Source organism: Macadamia integrifolia, chromosome 2 (genome assembly GCF_013358625.1).
Source record: "Macadamia integrifolia cultivar HAES 741 chromosome 2, SCU_Mint_v3, whole genome shotgun sequence".
Lineage (NCBI taxonomy): Eukaryota > Viridiplantae > Streptophyta > Magnoliopsida > Proteales > Proteaceae > Macadamia > Macadamia integrifolia.
The window spans coordinates 16,366,151-16,390,006 of NC_056558.1; the positions used below are offsets into that span (position 1 = coordinate 16,366,151).

Below are 23,856 nucleotides of genomic sequence, written 5' to 3' on the forward strand. Positions count from 1 at the left end.
ACCACCTTGACACCCAAACTACTCTCGTGAAGGACGAAGACTCCAAGAAAAAAAGAAAAAGCACTCTTCATCTCAAATCCTCTTCCTCTCCCCCAAACCCTCTTATGTTCTCGCTTCCCCTTCGTCTCTGTGATTTTGACTCTGCAACTAGAGCAGTGCTGTGTGATGATCGATCTACAGAGATGGTAGCTGTTGCTGCCAAAAATACACCGCTAGTTTAACCTACACAAACACAGACGACGGAGGCCCGGAGCTTTGTCCGGGGTTAGTCCTCCGACGCTCAAGTCAGGGTCGGCCGCACAGTTCAATAAGGGAGTAATGGTGAGGGTATCAGAACTTACCTTCTCCTTTCTTCCGTGCCTTCTTATATAGCTCTTCGGGTTTAGGGTTTTCCCCCTTCTTCCCTCTTAGAGTCCCACTCGAATACGTCCAACCGTCTGGGGGGAATATTCCCCTCATGCAGACGACGTGATCCCGCGTGATTTTGCGAGCGTGCCTCGGTGATTGGGCGTGCTCGGGCGTGAGTGGTTTCTCGGAACCTTCGTCTGACGGAGGACACGTGTCTCAGAGGCGACACGTGTCGTTGCCCCCACCGAGAGGTTATTTTGGCTATATCAGTTGCTTTGGGTTAGCAATGGGTTTCTCAAGTCAAGGTGGAATGCAGTAGCTTTCAGCGACCTTGTTTTTCTTCCCCAAATCCTCTTTTGTAATTTTCTATCCTGACTTTCATCTGTGATGAATTAAGTATATGGAATATATTTATAGAGTTTAAAAGGACGTATAGTGGTTGTAAGGTTTTGTGATCTCAAAGTAATGAAATTTCCTTCCTGGGAGTCCTCTTCTTCTTTCCAAATTTTAAGGACTAAAATATCTCTCACTCAAGAACCGAATGGTGGTGATGTCGATTTTACGACCTGTTCATAGGAAGGATCCGCCATGGTGGAGGATCTAGTTGTATTGAGCTCGTTTGATACGAAGAAGAGCTGGGTTTGAACTTTGAAGGGTTTGCTGTGGATGTTCTCTGATGTATAAAAATTAAGGAAATGAAAGAGGGAAGGAGGCAGGAAGAGAGAGAGATTACCCGAGTAACCGTAAGGACATGCTGACGTACGAGAACATTCTCGTACGTGAACCTGATCCGTTCACCTGAGAAGATGAGAGTGAAGCGATTTGATCAAAAACCCAGCTAAGAAGATAAACTGAAATAGCAAGTAATCGGTTGAAAAAACAAGAACGGTTCAGATTATGTCGAATAAGATTAACTATCAAAACTAAATTCCTTATATAAAAGGAACGCTTAAGCACTGCCACCTTTAAGCCAATTTTTTTTTTTCAATAACAAAATAGAGAGCGCTATGGATCATGCACAAACCTCAATAAAACATGGGATACCAACATAGACAATTTATTTATTTATTTTTTTGATTAAAAGAAAAACTTATATTAGATAACAGAGAGTACAATATCTAAAGACCGATTCACTTGCTTAGTAGTAATAGTGTAACCAGTTCCCCTGAAAAGCTGCTATGACAGTATTAGATCTATCTTTGTACCCAAAGCGATGGATCGAGATAGTTCATATATTTTACAAAATGTAGCAAAATAGAAGTAATGGCCACGCAACCTTGGTTGGATAGGGGATGAGGTTGAGGAGCTTCTTGTTGGAGAACCATACTTCAGATACTACCCAATTTTTATTCTTAGCTTTCAGTAGACCTTGTAAAATGCCTTCCGCTTCCACTGCTTCCTGTTGATCAGTTTTGGTAATACCTGATTTCAGAATCCTAAATTCACCTTGTGAGAAGATTCCAAAAGCCCATTCTGAATCTGACTGCAAAAGATTAGAGGTACTAGTACAAACTAAAACTGTACAGTTCAAAAAAGGGAGGGTAGAACTTTGATTCAAGCTTGGTGGACCATCTATAGGCATGAGAGCTGATATGTTTAGTAATCCATTATAAAGATTAAGTGCACCAATCCATTTTTGAATATTTTTCAATATGATAAGTGGATTAGGCTGCATATGAGACAAAACAACATCATTCCCATGTTTCCAAATGAAATATATAGTGATTGCAAAGATGTTAAACAACCAAGATCGAAGAGAGGGAGAAAGTTGGTGATGGATGAAAAAATATCTTACCACCTGCACAAAAGAAAGAGTAGTTAGGCTCTGTAAACGGACACCCAAAGGGCCGGCCATCTAAATATGTGATGTGAAATCATAACGTAAAAAGAGATGATCCATTGATTCAGGATGCGTATTGCAAAATTAATGAGCAGGTAGTAGGTATATTCAACCATTTACCCAAACGTTCCTTGACTGGTGCCCCATTATTAATAGTGTGCCAAAGGAACATATTCGAAACATAGTATGTCTTTAATTTGTTAAATTATTTATTTGAACACATTTTTGTGTAATCAATTTTGAGTCCTGTTAATTAGGAAATACATTTAAAAGTGACAAAATGTTCTTAGGAGCAGCTCCCACTTCTCTTTCATTTTTATGATTAGAAACTCTCTTATGTCTATTCCAAAAAGGGGGAAAAGGGAAAATCTCTCTCTCTCTCTCTCTCTCTCTCTCTCTCTCTTACTTATCCTACATTTATTCAAACTCTCCTACTTAAGCTTCCACATTCGATTCTCCAGAAAAAGTACACTCCTATCTCTCTGTCTCCCCTGATACTTTAAATACCCAAATTGCCCTACATTTCCGGGAAAATGAGTGTCTTGGACTGTGTATTTAGCTGTGAAAGACTTATTAACATTAACAGTATTGGATGGTTTCACGTTGTTGTTGTGGTGTGTGTGTATTTTTCTCTACCATAGAAAAAAAATTCACATTAGAGGATAGGAAGAAGACAGACAAAGGTATGTGAGTTCCTCTAGGTACACAAGACCAGAAAAGAGATGTGGCCAACACAAGAAAAATGTTTCAATATTCTTTCACAGGCTCTTTGCATAACAGTATAAACTATGACGTGGATAGAATAGTTGATTGCAAAGAAGAAAAAAAACAAGTTCTTTGCGTAGTGGGAATGGAGTTGATCTCTCTCTCTCTCATACATCAATACATATCCTGGGTGAATTGAACCCTGGAAGGTGGTGGCAGAGTACATGAGTACAAAAAATTAAGAACACCAAAAAGAGGTTACAATGACAGCATATGACTGGGAAGTGACCAAAGAAGGAAAGTAGCCGATGAAATATCTAAACTACTAGTGGGGTAGTTGCACACTTCTCTGATCTTTATTTTATGGAATTTTCTTATTGACACCCTCAATGTGTCAAATGAGAGTAATAGTGTTATTTTACAAGTATATTTGAAAAATGTGCATAATATTTATCCAAACAAAGAAAAAAAGAAAAGAAAAATTTACATAATAATGACATCTTTTGATAATGATATAACGATATGTAACTTTCAAATTATTTTTGAAAATTCTTTTATACTCCCTATCTTAAACAATTTTTGAGAATAAGACATGCAAGAGACAACTAAATGAAGGCGTCGAATCCTAAATACACCTACAAAAGTGTCATTCAGACAATCCCTTATTTTATTGTGGGTAAGTCCAACCTAAATTGTAAAAAGGAAAATATAATAGTTCCAGTGATCAAAACGCACATGTCATAATCTTTAGATGTAATGCATATAAGCAGCTAATGTGAAAAGAGATTATACCATGCATTATGATGCAAACAAGTTATAATATTTTTATTGGTATTTTCTAACAATGCAAATTGGTATTCACAAACATTAATGTTTAATTTTAATGGCCTTTCCTACTTTGGAAGACCAATGCTGTGAATTGTGGACACTCAAAACATTATGGGTGTATTCCTTCTTCACATCTAGCAGTGCTATGATGAAGCTTGTATAATCCCATTACTCAAATATGAATAATATGGACTACAATCAAACAGACTTTTACTAAAGTCTGTTATTTGATCTGCTTAATTTAGTGTTTCTTAAACTTAATGAATTGCTTGAAACTCTGATGAATCAACTACAGTCAGTTATTCCTCACCCTTTGTTTGTAGACTTGGTTTTGTTGGTTATGTGAGTGCTATCTCTAGTTGTCTCTGTATATTCTTTCCTTCCTTTGTCTTTGTTCTCTTTCCAATAAATTGATATTCATATAAAAAAAATAAAAAAAACTTGACAACAACTGGCACCCAATGAAGAAGAGACATAGGGGAACTTTTGGTGACAAGTGTTCCATTCTGTTGAAACTGATAGCTAGACCATGATTTTATTATTTGAAAATTAATGGCTGAGTCAATCTATATATTGGTTGAGACTTAGACTTGAAAGAGATCAAAACAAGCAAGAAGGTTGGACTTTACAAGAAGCTATTGACTGATTAAGTTAAATAAACGAGAAGGAACTCTTTTTTTTTTTTGTAATTTTAATGTAAAATGTAGGCTTATTTGAAAACCTACCATAGCTTATAGCTTGTCAATGACTTCACCTATAAAATGTCTTAAATAAAATGCATATTTTTCTCTCATGCCTGTAATAACCAAACAAGCTAAAATAAGTGAAAAAATAAAATACTTTTCTTTACAAATATTCAAACTATGCAAAGCACAAAAGATATTTTCCTTCAAAATTAATTGATTATGTATGAAACTTATAAATTTGTTTAGGGTTATACCCTATGATTTAAGAGTGGGAGTTATTTTTTGTAATAGTCTTATCACACCATAATTTGTCAGCCTAAGATGTAGTAGATGAATTATATATTTAAATTTTCCTTGTATTTAAATTTTATAAAGAAAAAGTTCATCAGGATGGTCAATCTTGATGAGTTTATTAGGGTGGTCATCAATTTTAGCCATGTGGTGGGATGATATAGTAATTTTGACAATTGGATAGATAGATCTAAGATTAGATAAGTCATTTGTCAAATCTCATGACATAATTCAATCAATTACCCTTCCGTTGACATAATTCAATCAATTACCCTTCTGTGTATTGTCATGGATCTTTGTATTTTCTAGCTGTCCGTTTATGCTCATGCATTGTCTTGTAATCTTTCCTAAAATTTTAAAGCTATATTTTGCTACTTGGATTAAGTTTGATTGGTCGTTTTAAAACACTTAACAGGATTAAAAAAAAACAATATTAAATAGTCTAAAGAGTACTAAAAGGGAGGGGGAGGATATTTTACTAAAATGCAATACAAAAAGTTAATAAACCACATCTATTTTAAAATGGATGTTGTTTTCCTATAACAGGGATGATATCTGATCATTGATATTCTTGGAAATCATGGACTCCATCCTAATGGTTAGATTCTTTCCATCAATTATATTCAAAATGTGCTTTTCAATCATGTCCAACCAAGAAAAGTCAAATTACAGTTAAATATAATTAAAATGAATTTATGAATAATTATTTTTGTTATATTCAAATAAATGGAGCCTAGGCAAACTGTTTGGGTTGAGCCTTGAGGCCGTTGACACATAGGCTTGGGACCTTGGTTTACCTATTTACAAAATTTGGGTCCTTTCCTATTTGCAATGTGTAAACATTTTTGGATTCTTTGGTAACTTAGTCCACTTTATAAAATAAATAATAGCACTTTGACCCTCTCCAACCTTGACATATGTATTATTGGTAACATTTACTTGAGAATTTAGTAAATACCTATAAATTTTTTTGATAAAAAAATAGTTATAAAATTAAAGAGCATGAGTATGCTAGCTAGGGTAAGAAAATTTGCTTATAATGAAGAGATAACAACTTTTTAACACCTTTTTTTTTTTTTCGCTAGAAAATCATTATATTAAAATGGAAGAAAATGGGGAAAAAATTACAGAGCTACATCAAACTGATAAAATAGATTGAAGCAAAAATAAAAACGGTTCCCTGACCCCCACCTTCGGCATTGCCATCAGCAGAGGAAAGAGAATCGCACTAATCAAATCTATAGTTTGGCCTGCCCTCAGCATCTCTTCTAATGAATTCCTTAATGTTGGCAGGAAAGTCGATATTTGTGGCTGATATCCCTGTCTTCGCCGCTTCTCTAGCCAGCTAGTCAGCAATTGAGTTCGCTTCTCTGAAGTTGTGAGTTATTTTCCATGTGATACTCTCTAAATATGGCTGGAGGAATAGCCATCTCTGCAAAGCAAACCATGGAATTTTCTTTTGCTGGATAGAGATTGCAACAGCACTAGAATCCGTCTCTACCCACAGACATTGAATGCCTAGCTCCCTAGCACGCATCAGCCCCACCATAAGTCCTTTGATTTCAGCTTCGAAGACTCCGGAGACACCCATATAAATTTTGTAGGAGTCAAGAATGCCTCCCCTGTGATCACGAAAAATTTTGCCTGCACCTGCACGACCTGGGTTCCCCCTTGAGCTTCCATCAAAATTCAATTTAATCCAATTAGCCTCGGGTCTGCACCAGAAAACCTCTAAGATTGATTTAGAGGGAGATCGCTGAATCGAAATACCAAGCTTCCTGCAGCAAATGAGATCAGACATTGTCTTAACTTCACCTTTGGTGCTTGGCTTAGCATATTGAATATCCTCTAGAATCATCTGCTTTAGGTATCTTGCCGGTCTTTCCTTGCCATCATGCCTTCTACTATTTCTTTCTCGCCAAATCTGATCAGCCACTGTTAGCAACCCCATGATCCACGCCTCTTTGTAGCAAACTGATTTCTGTTTTCTTCTCCACCATGTGAGGAAATCGGCCATGGTTCCAGCTGGCTTCCATTGCACATTGAAGCATCCACAAAAAAAGAGCCATATATCTTTGGAGTAGGAGCATTGAAGGAATATATGAGTCAATGTCTCAGCCTCCATTCCACATAAGCTGCATTTAGAGACAAGGTCTATGCCCCTCTTTTGAACAGCGTCATCTGTAGGGAGCTTATCGTGCACCATTCTCCAACCAAAGATAGACACCCTGGGTTGCATCTTTTTACCCCAAATCAGAGAGAACCATGGCACTTTCGGGTTACGAATCCTACTATCTTCCCAGGCAGAATTAGAATTGAAAATCCCATCAGATGATAGACTCCACAGGCACATATCTTCACAGGGATAAGATGGAATTTTAATGGTTCGAATTTTCTCAAAAATATCATGCAGCAGAGGGGAGATAACATTTGGCAATTTCCATTTAAAATTGTCAATGAAGTCACTGACCTTTCCCTTGCAGTGAAGACTCGACTCTCCTTCCAGGCCAACTAGCTCTAAGATGGATTTGCCGCCCAACCATTTATCCGACCAGAAATTAATGCTTTTCCCATTTCCAATCGTCCAGGCTTCTTTGGTGGACATGAAGTCCCACATCTTCCTAAAGCCTGGCCAAATCGAAGAAGGCTTATAGGACTTTTTGAAAGAACCATCACCCCTCAGAAATCTCGCCCTTAAGAATTTGCATGCTAAGGAATTCTCATGCTTGACCCTCCAGACCATATTACATAGCATGGCTTTGTTTATGTCTCTGAGCCTTTGCAGTCCCAACCCACCTTCATCCTTAGGCCTGCAACAAAGATCCCATCTGACTGATATTTTTTTTGCAGTATCAATCTCACTTGTCCAGATAAAATTTCTCATCCACCTCTCCATTGTAGCAATAAGGGATGAAGGCCACCAATATACAGCTGAACTATGGTTCATCATTCCCAAGATTACTGAGCGGACCAATTCCACTCGTCCAACCATGGACAAAATCTTCCCTTTCCATCCTGCTAGTCGACCTTTGACTTTATCCAGAATGGGGATTAGCGACTCCTTTTTCACCCTTCCCTTAAAGATCTCGACCCCCAAATAGCGAGTGGGGAAGTTACAAATGGAGATACCAAGCTCTTCTGCAATGGCTTGCTTTCTAGGGGCAGGAACAAATCCCAAGAAAAGCTTGCTTTTGTCTAAATTTATTTTCTGGTGGAGAAGCTCTGGTATTTAGAGAGAAAAATATTGATATTTTTAACATACCTGATGGAAGCATTTGAGAAGATAAAAACGTCATCAACAAAAAGAATGTGTGTAGGGATAATAGCCCCACGAGGACCCGATAGAGCTTTAATGCTGTTTTTGGCTAGAAGCTCAGATAAGCCTCTACAAAGAACCTCTTCAGCAATGATAAACAGCATTGGCGAGATCGGATCTCCTTGTCTCAGACCCTTCTCCACACCAAAGAATCTAACATGGCCACCGTTTAACAGAACTGATATTCTGGCAGAAACAAGGATCTGATGGATCCAATAGATCCAGTTTTTAGAGAATCCAAATCTCCTCAGAACATTAAAAATAAAATTCCAAGAGATGGTGTCGAACGCCTTCTGGATATCAATTTTTAATCCCATACCTCCACCTCTTGTGGATGCAACCATCATGTTTGCTAGCTCCGAGGCAAGAGATATGTTGGAATGAATGATCTTCCCTTTCTGGAAGGCCCCCTGCTCCTCAGAAATAATTTTTGGAAGAACACACGATAATCGCATAGCCAGAACCTTTGATATTATTTTGCATAAAAAATTTCCCATACACAACGGCCTGAACTTGTCCAGGGATAGTGCTCCTTCAATTTTAAGAATCAAAACCAGGAAATTATTATTAATGCCGTAAGGCATGAACCCGGTTTTGAAAAACCATCTGATAGCCTTGCACACATCTGAAGATATGATGTCCCAACATGATTTATAAAAAGCTCCAGGAAATCCATCTGGACCAGGAGCACTATCTGGATCAAGATCCCACACTGCATTCTTGATCTCAGAGTCAGAGGGAATACCATCTAATCGACCTCTATCCCATTCTTCCAAAACATTTGGAATGCATTGCAATAAATCCATGTGATTGGTAAGGGGAGTACCTTTGTGAAAATGCTCATAATAACCCGCGACATATTCCTTGATCTGCTCTTTATCAGAGATCAGAGTCCCATCAACCGTCTTCAGAGATTTAATGGAATTCTTCATTCGCTGTATCTTCACTGAGATGTGAAAAAATTTTGAGCATCTATCTCCTTGATCCCTCCATCTAGAACGAGATTTTTCAGCCCATAATTTCTCATAATTTTGCAGGGCCTTCAGGTATCTGGTCTTTGCATCAGCTTCTTTGGCATAAATTGAGTCGCTTATCCCATCTCTGTCAATTACAGTCTGGATCTCCTCCATGCATTTTTTTGCCTCCATCATCTCCAAATTAAAATTTGGAAATTTTTTTTTCACCCAGGAGCGCAGGAAGACCTTCAATCTTTTTAATTTTTGAGCCATAACCATCATTGGCGATCCAGGAATGTCATTCTCCCAGGAGGACTTAACTGCATTTAGATAGTCCTCATGGTCTGTCCAGAACCTCTGGAATCGAAAAGGACAGTTTTTTGGTCTTTCAGAACCTTCAGACACCACCAGAATGGGAGCATGATCAGACGCCACTCTCTGCAAGACAAATTGGTGACATTCTTGAAAATAAGAAATCCAAGCCTCATTGCAAAAGCTTCGATCGAGCACTGCAGACACATGGCCCCTTCTCCTGTTATTAGTCCATGTGAATTTCCTTCCCTGCGAAGGAACTTGAATTAGAGAGCAAGTATCCACCATTGTGCCAAAATCTCCCGCTGACCCTAAGTTGAAAATTCCTGGCCCCCTTTTTTCAGAGGAGAGAAGGGTGGCATTGAAGTCTCCAAAAATCATCCAAGGAGTAGTCGGCCCAGGATGGGTTGCCACCAAGTCAGTCCACAATTCTCTTCTAGCAGCTCTTAGGCATTTGGCGTGCACTACAGATAAGATGAAAATTTCCTGAGCCCATTGCACAGAGACAGAGATTTGCTGCTCAGAAGACGATAGCACCACAGGCTTTGCTACACCTCTTCGCCAAAGCAGCCATAGATTTGAGACGCTGCCTAGGCGCTTGTTATAGATGAAATCAGGGTCGAAACCCAACTTGTTGAAGAACAACGTAGGAAAGGCGTTAGGGGGAATCATAGGTTCGGCAATGCAAAGGAAATCAGGCCTTTTTTCCCTTAAAATATTCCTCAAAGCTAACCTTGCTGCAGCCTTCTTTATCCCCCTTATATTCCAATAGAGGGCTTTCATTTACTATTTTTTTGATGAGGCAATACGGCCAGACTTTCGTAAAGTCTGCTCTGTATTGGTCAGGTGTTTCCCCTTTCCTTGTCGTCCAGGAACTAGATCCAAAGCCTCCCTCTCGCATAGAGTTTTGTCTATCTGCTCTACCTCCTTATGATTAACCACCACCGTGCCACCATTAATCTCGAGAGGGTTGAATGACGAGATGACATTATTGTACCATTACAGTGGTTGGCACCGACCAGTCTCATGATGCTCGCCATGCCTAGTCAGGGTCATCACTCGATCACCACTGCCATGGTAAATGGGGCTTGAAGAGTCCTTCTCGTGCATGGCCCTATTGGTGTCATTTCCAGCCCCTCGAGGAGAAACAACATTATTTCCTATGGGTTGGGAATAGGTACATTGACCCATAAGAGCCCCATTTCCACCAACAAACTGGTTATCTGATCCAGCCATAGAGTCCGCCCCATCATCCAAGTCATTCTCCCCATCATCCAAGTTATTCGTGTCATCTAGAATATTCCCTTCCTTATTCCTTTCTTCTTCTAATGGAAGGCATATTTGTATGTCTCCATTCAAATTATGCATAACTGATTTTCCATCAATGTTCCTTAAAGTATGCGATTCAAAAATGGAAGGTGATCGTTCCTTCGAAAGTAAAGAAAATCTTTCCAAGTTAGACGCACCAATCATCGGAATCTTCTCATTTCGGCGGCCACTGCTCTCATTCCGGTGACCATTGCTTTGGACGCCATCCTCTTCATCTGCATAGGTCGCCCCTGGAACAGTCTCTTTGCGCTGCGACTCCTTCCTGGTCTCTGCTTCCCTCCTTGCTCTACATACATGGACAGAATGTCCCATTTTTTTGCAGAAACCACATCTGATCAAGGCATCTTCATATATAATATTTCGTTTGAACCAGAATGTTTCGTTAGTTCCTGGTTGCCTTCGTTCTACCTGGATTTCTTCGAGTCTGGTAGCTCCAATCTCTACCTCTACCTGGACCCTCGCAAAGGTGCCCATTGCCGCAGATCGAGTGCGTCTATCCAGTGCCACAGGTCTCCCTGATGCCTTAGCCATTCTTAGCAGAATCCTCTCGTGCTAGTATTCAAGTGGTAGGTCAGGGAATCTGATCCAAACCAACTTGGTTTTGACGTTCTTGGCATGAACATCAAAATCTGCCTTCCAAGGCTGGAATCTGATTACCTGCCCACGGATTCTTGTAAGACTTCGTCTCCACATGGCTGCCATGTCTCCTTCCCTTTCAAATTGTAAAAGAATATACCCCTTACCCATAGGAGCCATCTTCACTCCGCCTTTTAGATTCCAATTCTCCTTCGCCTCCTTTCGAATGTCATCCATTGAAAGGTATCTAAAGTTCGTCCTCCCTATCAATGCAAACCTGAACCGTAGTAGTCTTTCCTCATTGGCATCTTGTGGGATTATGATCTTGGTGTAGGCTCCAGCGTGAATAGGATCGGGCAAAGATTCCACTTCCGGTAAGGCACGACCCACCACAGTAGAGTAGGATCGTCGCACCTCCTCCCTATTTTCATCTGCATCCCAAACCCGATCAACCTCACCTCCTTCTACAGATCTAGAATCATTAGCAGCAGAAGCCGATCTAGAATCCTTCCTTGAAAATTTTGGTTTCAGAAATTCAGTAATCAAAGTCTATCTACCACGATCCGGAGGCCAGCCATCCTTTGGTTCATATTCTATTCTAGTATCAATACTCGTCTCAGCCATCGCTCGCAGGTTCTTCTTTTTCTCTTCTTGTGCTTACTGCGCAAGATAAAATAGGGGTTCAAAATTCTCACTTTTCTGGAGATTCTTCACATATTTTGCAGAAGCATTCATAAAAATAAATATATCATCTGCAAAAAATAAATGAGAGGGAATGGACACACCTCGAGGTCCCGGGAGAGACTTCGGCTTCCCATCCCTTACTAGCAACTTCAAACCTCTGCAGAATACCTCCTCTGCCAAAATAAATAAGAATGAAGAGATAGGATCTCCTTGTCTATGACATTTTCCCATTGGGAAAAACCCACTGGCCCTCCATTCACTAAAACAGATAACCTGGAAGAGCTTAAAAGAAGCTGGATCCAAGAGATCCATTTGTCCGACAAACCAAACTTTACCAATGAGACAAAAAGGAATTTCTATGATAAGGATTCATATGCCTTCTGCACGTCCAATTTCAATCCCATGCCTCCACCCCTCACAGCGGAATGCATAAGATTTGCCAGCTCCGAGGCCAGACTAATATTGGAAGAAATAATCTTACCCTTCTGGAATGCACCCAGCTCATCTGAGACCAATCGCGGCAAAAGAGGCATAAGCCTGGAGGACATAATTTTAGATAGAACCTTACAGAAAAAATTACCCATGCATATTGGCCTAAATTTATCCAGAGAGGAAGCACCATCAGATTTTGGAATTAAGGAAATAAAACAGTTATTTATTCCTTTGGGCAAGTTTCCCATTTGGAAGAAATAAACAATTGCCTTACCAAAGTCCGTCTCCACTATCTCCCAACATTTCCTAAAGAATTTTCCTAGAAATCCATCAGGACCAGGAGAACTATCAGGATCCATATCCCACATTGCTTTTTTGATTTCTTCTCTGCCAGGATTCGCTTCTAGACTAGCCACATCTTCATTGGACAGAATTTTGGGAATACAATCCAGAAGATCATGATGTTCTATAATACTGGTTGGTTTATGAAACTTTTCGAAGAAAGAGGCAATATACTCAGCAATTCCCCTTTGATCTAAGACCCAAGACCCAAGACCCAAGACCCATCCTCCCTCTTTAAAGTAGAAATTTGATTTCTCACCCTCCTCATCTTCACAGAGAGATGAAAAAGCTTGGAGTTGCAGTCCCCATTTTTCACCCATCTCAGTTTCGCCTTCTCAGCCCAAAGAGCCTCGTGTCTACGACTAGCAATCAACAAGGCCGTTTTAGCATTAGCCTCTTTATTGAAAAGATCATCAGACATACCTGATTCTTCAATTGAGTCTTGGATCGATTTTAAAACCTTCGTTGCCTGCTCTAACTCCATATTAATATTTGGAAAGGAATCATGAGCCCTTACCTTTAACACCCCCTTTACTCTCTTCAACTTTTCAGATAAAATATATATAGGGTCATCTTTTATCTGCATCTTCCACGCCTCATCAACCACTGGAAGAAAATTTTCATTTTCCATCCAAAATCCATGGAACCTGAATGGAATGTTATTCGGCTTTGAGACAATATCAGAAATCACAAGCAACGAAGCATGATCTGATACCGAACTCAACAAGACACACTGCATAACATTTCTGAAAAAATTTACCCATTTTTCATTACAAAAGTTGCGATCCAACATTGCTGCCACATGACCTCTTCTCCTATTGTTTGTCCAAGTAAATTTTTTTCCAGTAGATGAAATTGGTAATAACAAACAAGCATCTATCATCGCCTGGAATTCCGCAGCAGAGCCAAGATTAAAGGTTCCTGGCCCTCGTTTTTCATTGGAAAGCAAGGTTGCATTAAAATCTCCAAGAACAGACCATGGGATCGCCGATGAAACCTGCGATTCCAACTCTAACCATAACTGGCGATGAACTACATTGAAAGAACTCGCATAAACAAAAGATAGGCCAACCTTGCTACCAGGCCAGTCACACTCCACTGAAATATGTTGTTCCGATATTGCTTTAACAATTGGACGAGCTATCCCACACTTCCAAATAATCCACAAATTTGGAACCTTATTCTGCCTATTATTGTGTACTTCCTTGGTTACAAATCTTAAATCACCTGTTGTCATGAAAGCTGATTTAATTGCAGTAGGGGACCATAAAGAATGAAATGTTTTAACATAAGCAGCAGCACCAGCTGTATGAGGGCAAGACATGGATGTTCCAGATATAATGTTGTACATTACAGAGCGGTTGTCACCTTGGTAGCCTGAAACTGTGGCTTTTGGAGACCAAGCCGCTAAGATGTCTACCCCCGGGGCACTTAAGTCTGGCTGCAATACCCCAAAGAAAAAAAGCTTTCATTCACAAGGGTGGGTGTGCTATTTCACCACCCTTTATGTCTAGACTCTCAGCCGAGCGATAAGAGAGCGTTCATTTCCTATATATATATATATACTAGTAAAACTGACACGTGCAAATACACATGTGGCATACGTGGGGAGGAGTGAGAGGGAAAGGGAGAGAATGGTCAATAAATATACTGTATAATTATACAACAATTCAAAGGTAGATAAAGCAAGACAAAAAAAATAACGTAGAAGTTTCTACTTCTTTAGCTTGAATCATGGATTTTAGAGGTTTTAAGTTTCAATACAATAAAGTGATTTGGAAAGAAAAAAAAAACATTGAACATGCAGGAATCAAATTCATACAATAACCTAGAAAAATGGAAAAAATTACCGAAGAATGAATTTAGGTCCATCGTCGAGTTGTTTACCTTGATGTGAAACAGAGATGTAAGAAAGGTTTCTTCCACAGAAACGACTTCAGAAGAAAGGATTATTGAAAAACAGAGCGGGAAATCTACTTACTTGAACCATAGGTTCAGCCAAGCATAAAATATCTGGGAAAAGCTCCTTCACCAACATTCGTAAGGCCCTTTTACCAGCAGCCTTCCTCACTCCACGAATATTCCAGAAAAAAGACCCTCCTGGATCACTAATTTGCCGCCGAACGCTTGTCAGACTTTTTAGTCTGACCACCACCCTTCTTCTTTTTCTTTACAGCCGCCGCCTTCCCTCCATTTTCTTTCTCCCTCAACAGAGCTTCCCTATCCACAACACTCATGTCTGAATGCATGATTGAGAGAAGGCCCCTTGAGTTTAGAGCAAAAATTGAGGGGTCAATATGCTCCAAAAGAGACTCAGCCGGAGGAAGAGGCTGCCGCCCCATCTGGTTACCACCTGAACGACCACGACCAGCCACCACAGGCCCTCTTCTTTGATGGGTAGAGAGTCTAAGATCAGGTCCCTGAACTTCACTCTGAGACCCGTCCATCACACCATGGTCTATGACTTCAATGGGCGGGCAGGGAGGAAGCGGGTCCCCATTAGAGGATCCATATTCTAAACCCAAATCCGACCCATTATCTAATGAATTATCCAACGGGTCTTGGAGATCTTTCTCTACTGAATTTTGAATTTCAAAATTTTCTTCATTGACCACCATGACAGCCTCTTTTCCAATTTCATTTGGAGTAATTAAAGGAGCTTCCAAAATTACTTGGAGATTTCCACCTACCACCGAATCATGATGATTCCCTAAATTGGGATTTTCTTGATTTGCATTAATAAAATCCCCACTTAAACATGGTAACTCCACCACCGAGTTAACCCTTTCCGGGTTGACTCCATCTTCCACAAACACCACCCCTGGGACTAATGCTACATTGTCCTTGGCAGATTGCTTCGTGTCCTTGGCCGACTCCGATATATCAATTTCAACAAGCACCCTTGCAAAGTACCCTAGAAGACCTTCCCTTATCCTACGGTCTAAAGCCACAGGGGGACCCACTGCCTTCGTAATAGATAATAGCACGTTCTCATGTCAGTACTCGAGAGGAAGATCCAAAAGACGGATCCAAACAAGTTTTGTGAATGTCTGCTTCTCATGGATATTGAAGTCAGGCTTCCAGTGTTGGAATCGGATAACCTGATCTCCTACTGGTAATGGACTCCTCCTCCATACTGCAGACTTGTCACCTTCACATTGAAATTGGAAGAGTACAAAACCTTTCCCAAGGGGATGCATGGTCACGCCTTTACTGAGTTTCCAGTTGACACGTGCCTCCTCCCTCAAAGCATCAAGTGAAGTTAGGCGGAAGTTCACTCTCCCTATCAGTGCAAAAAGAAAGTTTTGCCTTTTGGATTCATAGTCTTGTTGGGGAATGACTATGCGTCGGAAGTTCCCTGCCTGGATTGGATCAGGGAGCGAATCAATCGCAGGCCATGAAGAGTTTCCCACTACCGTTGCATATGATCTTTTATTCATCACCACCTCCGGTAAACCATTAGAGATCAGAACCTCTGGACCTCGATCAGGAGATTCCCTAGCACCTCCATCACGTTCTTCTTCATCGGCTGAATCCCTTCCCAAATCGCCAGACACTCTCTCTCCTCCTTGCATTTTTTTTCCCTTAATGAATCATACAACTCACCACTGTGAAATGAAATCAAAAACCCAAAGCATATGTCATGCCTCTTCGTCGAGGTGTTCTAACCATGCTTTCCCAGTCACATCCCCAGTTGATCCTAGACCAAACCTTCAGATCTTTATGGAATTATGGTCGTGCAACTGAGTTTACTGGTGTGTATGTAAAGGATACACTGTCTTGGTGTATAATTTTGATCAGCAAATTTCAGGCTTGTAGGATTTGTCATTTGTGGTAGGGGTACAACAGGGCGCGTTGGACCGAGTTTTCTTTTGATTTCAGGTTATTGTCATCCATTATGCTGGAAATTAACTAACAAAATCACATTGAAACTCAAAAGGAATCAAGGCAATCATTCCACAATGAGCTATAGTAATCAATTATCTATAGTTCCATTCTATGGTCATGAAGCCTTATAGATTTTGTGGTTTTCAAGTCTATCCTTTAATGGGTTCAGTATCAACAGCTACAATATAGTTCAACTTTTTTCTCCACAGATGAAACTAGGGAAGAGAACTTTCTATTGAAGTGTTTGTTTCTTCTTCTTCTTCCTTTTTTTTTATTTATTTATTTTTATTTTTTTCTTTTTAATTGCAACATCCTATGCTCAAAATGTGACACCCAAGAAAACAACTACTATACCAGACCTACCTAGGAGATTGGTGAGATATCCCCACTAAGAGACAATTCAGAAATTGTTAGAAGGGCATGGAAGCGAGTCAATTTAAGCTTAGGCCTTGGCCTGAATAAAGTTGTTGGAAAGGTTTTCAGAATAGGGCATCTTGGTAACTTGAATGAGGTATAGTTTTGTTCTTCCTGAACTACTTAAAATTTACTGCCACTTTATTACTTCAACTAGTAAACTATAAGGGATGTGAACTTGCCACCCCACATAGGGGATTTTCTTTCTAGAGATGCCGAGGGCAGACCAAACTATAGATTCCCTTAGCGCTTTTCCTTTTCTCCTGCTGATGGCAATGCCGAAGGTGGGAGGATAGGGAGGCTGGTGGTTCTTCTTTTGATTGGTTGTTGGGCTGTAATTGCTTTTTTCCTTTTTTCATCTTATGAAATAAATTTTTAGAGAAAAAAAAAAATAGTGAACGAAAAGTAATATTTCAATGTGAAGTAGCAATAAAGCAAGTGCATGAAATGTACTGAACTCTATATGTTACTATGATGTTTGTAGTAATAACTTCCCTGTAGCCACTTAATATTTTCCCATCTTGGTTTTTTTTTTTTTTTTTCGCTAAAGATCATAATTTTATTGAGAAATGAAAAGAATTACTAAAGCGCAAGAATACAGGGAATGACTCAATCAACTAAACGGAGTGAGCCTCCACCTTCGGCATTATCAGCAGAGACTCACTACCACTATCTATAAAAACGAAAATGAGGGCGACCAGCTTCATATTGGTTTATAATGTAATTATGCCATTTGATTCCGGTATGATTTGCATATAGAATTTTAGGACTTTTTGCATGAATCACGTCTCTGGCAACAGAGAAGTGAGTTAAGTTGGTAATGAAGAATAGGTAGTATTTCATTCCTTTATTTATTTTTTTGGGTGGGGGAGTTTTGTGGAGGGTTGCAAGGAGAGACAATATCAGATGGAGTCTACTGGAGGGCAAGGATCCATGTAACCGATAGCTGAGATTTTCCTGACTTGCTGATGCTAGGCTTCTTTCCTGGTACTTTCATTTCTCCTTTTTTGCTTTTCCTTGGATCTATATAGCCGACCCCATTAAGTTGGAATAAGGCTGATTTTTTTTTTTTTTTAGTAAAAGATTAGATTATATTAATGGAGAAAAAAAGAGAGAAAAATATGATACAAAAGCAAAGGTTGATCCTCCACCTTCGGCAAAGCCATCAGCAGAGGCTCAGCGCTACTAAGAATAAAATCTATATCTAGGTTGCCCCCCTTCATCTGTAATCAGCTCATTGAACAACATAGGAGGGAGAGTAGCCTCATCAGAGGAGGCTCCAGATGAAGCCGCTGTCTTTGCCAAGTAGTCAGCAACAGGATTAGCTTCCCTGAAGCAGTGAGAAATCTTCCACTCTACAGAGATCAAGTATGAAAGGAGATGGCACCATTCTTGATACACAAACCATGGAATGAGCCTGTGGTGAAAGAGGGAAACCGCCGCAGAGGAGTCAGACTAGATCCAAAGGTGAGATATGTGCAGGTCTCGAGCAATTGATATGCCTTTAATGATGCTCCAAATCTCAGTTGAAAAGCTAGAATCCACGCCTAAGGAGAAACTAAAGCACCGCATCATTCTCCCCTGGTGGTCCCAAAAAATGCCTCCGCATCCTGCACGACCAGGGTTGCCAAGGGAACACCCATCAACATTTAGCTTCACCCAAGTCTGGATAGGCTTGCACCAATGGACTTCCAGAATGCCTTGTCTGCTATGGGGAGCAGTACCAAGATTAAGTCTTCTACAGATAATGAGGTCCTCTATAGATTTGGGGTAGAATTTTTGGTTACTACATAAAAAAGAAATCTCACTTTTAATGCCACGAAGGACTAATGCTGCGCTTCTCGATTTACCCTCATAGCGCCTCTGATTTCTTTCATTCCAGATCACAGCCATCGTAACAAGCAAATTGAACGTCAAGCCCATCTTTAAGGACCATCCTTTGCCCTTGTTGCGCCACCAAACAACCATGTCTATCGCTAAATCTTTATTGGTCCAGGCTACGTTAAACAAGTCTAAAACCTTCCTCCATAACTCAGTTGAGAAGCTGCAATCAAGGAATAAATGGAAGGTAGACTCAGAGCTGAAGCCACATAGATCACACCTAGAAGGAAGGTGAATTCCTTTAGATTGAATTTTCTCATTAGTAGGGATCTTGTCATACAACCAGCGCCAACCCAGGGTAGAGAGCCTAGGCGGAAGGAATTTATGCCAGATAACCTTATCCCAAGAAACCGAAGATGATGGGGACCTAAGGGCATTCCAGGCAGACTTAACAGTGAAGTGCCCCATCGGATTTAAGCTCCAAATGCATCGGTCCTCCATAGGCAGCGATGGAAGGTATATGCCCTTGATTTTTGAGAAAATGTCCTTTAAGAAAAAGGACTTCATCTGAGGCATCATCCAACGACCTTCATCAATGAAATCTGACACTGAAGGAGCAGGATTGCGAATCACATCCTCCCCCAACTCCGATAGCTCCCAAATAGAATGAGTCCCAACCCAATTATCTCTCCAGAAGTCAATGTGTCTTCCGTTGCCGATGATCCACCTCTCGTTATCAGATACAAACTTCCACATTCTCCTTACCCCTGGCCAAATGGAGGAGCATTTGTAGGCTCTCTTGGGCCTACCATGGCTAGACAAGAATCTTGCTCTAATAATTCTGCTAAGATGAGAGTCACCATGCTTGATCTTCCATGCTAGTTTGGCAATTAGGGCCTTATTAACATCCCTGAGTCTACGGAGACCAAGGCCACCTTCCTTCTTGGGCTTACAGACCTGATCCCATTTGACAGTTACAGCTTTGGAGCTATCAGTCTCCCCTGTCCAGATAAAGTTTCGCATCCATTTTTCAAGGCATTTAATCATGGTCGCAGGCCACCAGTATATAGAGAAGTTGTGCAATGGCATACCAGAAATGACTGATTTGACTAGCTCCACTCTACCAGCCATAGAGAGAAGTTTCCCCTTCCAACCCGCTAATTTAGCTTTGATTTTATCCATCACAGGGAGAAGGGATTCCCTTTTCACACAACCTTGGAAGATCTGGACCCCCAGATCTTTGGTGGGAAAAGAACAGGTTGTAATATTCAACTCATTAGAAAGCCACTGCTTCCTTGCCGAAGGGATTTTTCCCAAAAATAGTTTACTTTTTTCCAAATTGAAAAATTGACCTGAACTGCTTTGGTAGCTATCAAGGAAAACCCTGAGGTTTCTGACATACCTTTTAGAGGCGTTCATAAATATGAAAAAATCATCAGCGAAGAGAATATGGGTAGGAATTTTAGCTCCACGGGGACCAGCAATAGGCTTGATAAGATTCTTGGCAGCCAGATCCTTTAACCCACAGCAAAGAACTGCCTCGGCAATAATAAATAATATGGGGGAGATAGGATCACCCTGCCGGAGACCTCTACTTGCTTCAAAATAGCCCACAGGGTCGCCATTGAGGAGAACTGAAATTCTAGCAGACCTTAGAATCATGTGGATCCATCCTATCATAGTGTCAGAGAACCTCAATCTGCTAAGGATCTGGAATAGAAATTCCCATGAAATGGTGTCAAAGGCCTTCCTTATGTCAAGCTTCAAGCCTAGGCCGCCTCCCCTGGATGAATTTCCCATGAGGTTGGCTAACTCAGAAGCCAGTCCAATATTCATCTGGATTACTTTGCCCTTTTGGAAAGCTCCTTGCTTCTGAGAAATAAGTCGAGGAAGGACTATAGAGATACGGGAAGCCAAGACTTTTGAAAGAATTTTGCAAAAGAAATTCCCCATGCATAATGGACAGAATTTATCTAATGATCTGGCATCATTCACCTTAGGAATTAGTAACAAAAAATTATTATTGATTCCATGAGGGAGAATACCTGAAGAAAAGAACCCTTTCACCGCCCTGCAGACATCAATGTTCACCACCCCCTAGTAGGTTCTGAAGAAAGCTCCCGGATAACCGTCCGGAACTGGAGAACTATCAGGATCCAGGTCCCAAACTGCTCGTTTAATCTCATCATCAGAGGGGATGGAGTCCAGCATAAGTCTATCTGGGTCATGAAGAATATTGGGAATGCAATTGAAAATTTGAGGTTGAGTATCTAGCTCGATCCTCTTATGGAACTCCCCATAGAAGTCTGCCAAATAGCTCCCCAACTGACCCTGATCACTGATCTCAGCCCCGCTTTCTGTGATAATGCTCCTGATGGAGTTCCTCGATCTCTTTATATGAGTCATAACATGAAAAAACCTAGAGCATCTATCCCCTTCTTTCAACCATCTAATTCTGGACTTTTGAGCCCAAAGTTTCTCATGATTGTCAATGAATAAAGCTGAGTTTTTTTTTGCTAGAAGGTCAGAAATATGTATTAAAAAAGAGAGAAGAAAAAGGGGAAAAATATAATACAACCTAAAAGCCAGAAGTGAGCCTCCACCTACGGCATTGCCATTAGCGGAGACTCACTTCCGCTATCTCATAAATCTAAATCTCATTCTTCCTGCCTCATCTAAAAACAGCTCGCTCATGATGCGATGAGGGAGGATTACATCATTAGAAGAGGTCCCAGTCTTGGCTGCTTCTTTAGCCAAATAATCTGCAATCGAATTAGCTTCCCTGAAACAATGCGAGATCTTCCAAGAAATGTTATTTAAATAACTAAGAAGGTGGTTCCATTCCTGACGAACAAACCAAGGAATAAGCCTATGGTGGAATAAAGCTGAGTTTGTTGTTGTTGTTTATAGTTTTAAAATTTCACAGATCATCCAAATTGCATTTGATGCAATGAAAGGAAAAATTCTTGATCTATTGGATGGTGTGGACCATCAACTTGTGCTCATATTTACATTATATACATCAAGAGTGACTACCAATTGAATGGTTGTCTTACCTACATATGTGTAGTATGGATGACTAGTCAGATGAATTATGAAATTTTGAGTCACTCAGCATATTAGTTGCCTATGGAAAATTAAAAGAAGAAAAGAAACATACATGCTTATCTCCAAAAATTATCTGAAGTTGAGGTTTCTCGTTTAATTCCTTGAAAGCTTAAGGATCATGTAGCTTCTCTTGAGAAGAACTTTCTCTTCCTCACTAGCTCTCTGATTAGCATGTTCAAAGGCTAGTTTGGATATGCTTGATTCTATTCAACCCTATTTTGGATGTTGATTAAGTATTATCAACGTTAAAGTGATAGCTTAGGGCCTGTTTGATTTTGTTTCTCCTGTTTCTGTGTCTAGAAACAACAAAAACAGTTTTTGTCATTTCTATGCTAAGAAACAATTTTTGGAATTGCAAAAAAGTGTTTGATTTTTCTGTTTTCCGAAACGTTTTTAACAGTGTAATCGAGTTCAGGGCATGAGCGAAGGCATGACGTTGTAGGAATGCAACTCACGAGTGAAGACATGACGTTGGAGCTCTAGGTAAATGGGTCTCACTAATTAAGATTGATCAAAGGCAATGATTAAGAGTAGGAGCTTGTAGGGATCTTGATCAAGAAGCATTATAGCTGAGATCTGATGCATAAAAGCTTTTGTACCAGTAAAGTTCACTTTTTTTGCAGGTTAATTAATTAAGTAGCAATTGGAAGGAAATAGGGAGAAGTAACAGTGGATATAGTAACTAGTTGCTGATTCAATCTCTTGCATATATATAGTCTATTTGAAGGGGAAGAGTCCATGTTCAAAGCTTGGTTTCATGACAATGGTTAAAACAAAACCCATTTTATCCTTGTCTTTTTGCAGGGGCAAAGATTCTCCTTTTATGAAAAGCTAAGACCCATCTCAAGAACAATCCCCGGGTTTAGAGTTTATTATAAAAGACAAATGGAAAGCAAAGTGAAATTGATCATGAGAGAAAACTACTATATTGCTAATCAAAATCATTTTGGTGTAAGAGAATGGTCTTTCTCTAGCTCAGGTACCTCAATTTGTTCATATAAATTGATGAAGTTCTGGTCTATGGAGAGTTTCTAAAGATTTCACTTTGCTATTATGGGTTCAGTTTCAGAGACAGCCCAGCAAGAAAAAAGGGGAAAAAATGTTGGCTTCTGATAATGCAGAGTAAAAATGGAGGTGGATTTCTAACAATGCAAACCCAGTTTCAAAAATATCCAGATGATGCATACCCAGTTGCAAGGATGAAGGCTTCTGATGATGCATACGCAGTTTCAAAAATATCCAGACAAAAAAAAATTTCCTGTCTCAGATGCATACCTAGTTTCAGACGCATAGAGCAACAAATCAATAGAGCAACAATAGAGCAACTAGGCTTGAGATTAGAAAGGGTTTTTGTTGATCTTTCCCACAGAAATAAACAAGAGAAAACCCCAAACCCCCACCATTATTAGAGAAGAAATTAGGGCCAAGGCAGGAACTCTAAAATGGGTTGAACGATGACCATAGAGTTGCAGGTAGAGATACTACCGATGAATCTATCTATCAATGCAAGAAGACGAACCTTGAGCTTCAAGAACTATAGGGATGAGAGAGTTCCTCAGCGCTGGGTTATGGGAACTATAAGGAACCTAGAGCTTCTAGAACCTTAAGCTTCAACAGCTTGGAGATGGAGCTGCCACTTCGAAAGTTTGGACAAAGATAAGTGAAGAAGGGGAGTTGCAGGTTCACCTTCAAGTTTTCCCTTTGGAGTCACCCCTTGAGAGTTGTAGCGAGATATGGAGAGCAGTACCTTCTATCGGGATTTTGTTAGAAGGGCTTGGGTAGATCGCCTAATCTATCGGGATTTTTGTGAATTTTTTCCCCTCATTTTGTTTCAAAGAACAGAAAAATAGGCTGGACTAGTTTATCTAATCCTGTTTCCAGACACAAAAATAGGCATAAATTTCTATTTCTATTTCTCAAGAAAAAAAAAAATGAAACGAGATAGAAATATCAAACGGTTTTTTGGGTGTTTTTCCTTTT

The 23,856-nt window shown here is 40.0% G+C and overlaps 1 protein-coding gene across 1 annotated transcript; it reads right to left on the reverse strand.

Annotated features, from left to right (window-relative positions):
* Window positions 1–12,227: 12,227 nt before the first annotated feature.
* On the reverse strand, window positions 12,228–14,683 carry LOC122063960. Its single transcript, XM_042627653.1, has 3 exons — window positions 14,627–14,683; window positions 12,905–14,086; window positions 12,228–12,794 (listed from the first exon to the last, which is right to left on the reverse strand). The coding sequence occupies exons 1-3, from the start codon at window positions 14,681–14,683 to the stop codon at window positions 12,228–12,230; spliced, it is 1,806 nt and encodes a 601-aa protein (XP_042483587.1).
* Window positions 14,684–23,856: the final 9,173 nt, after the last annotated feature.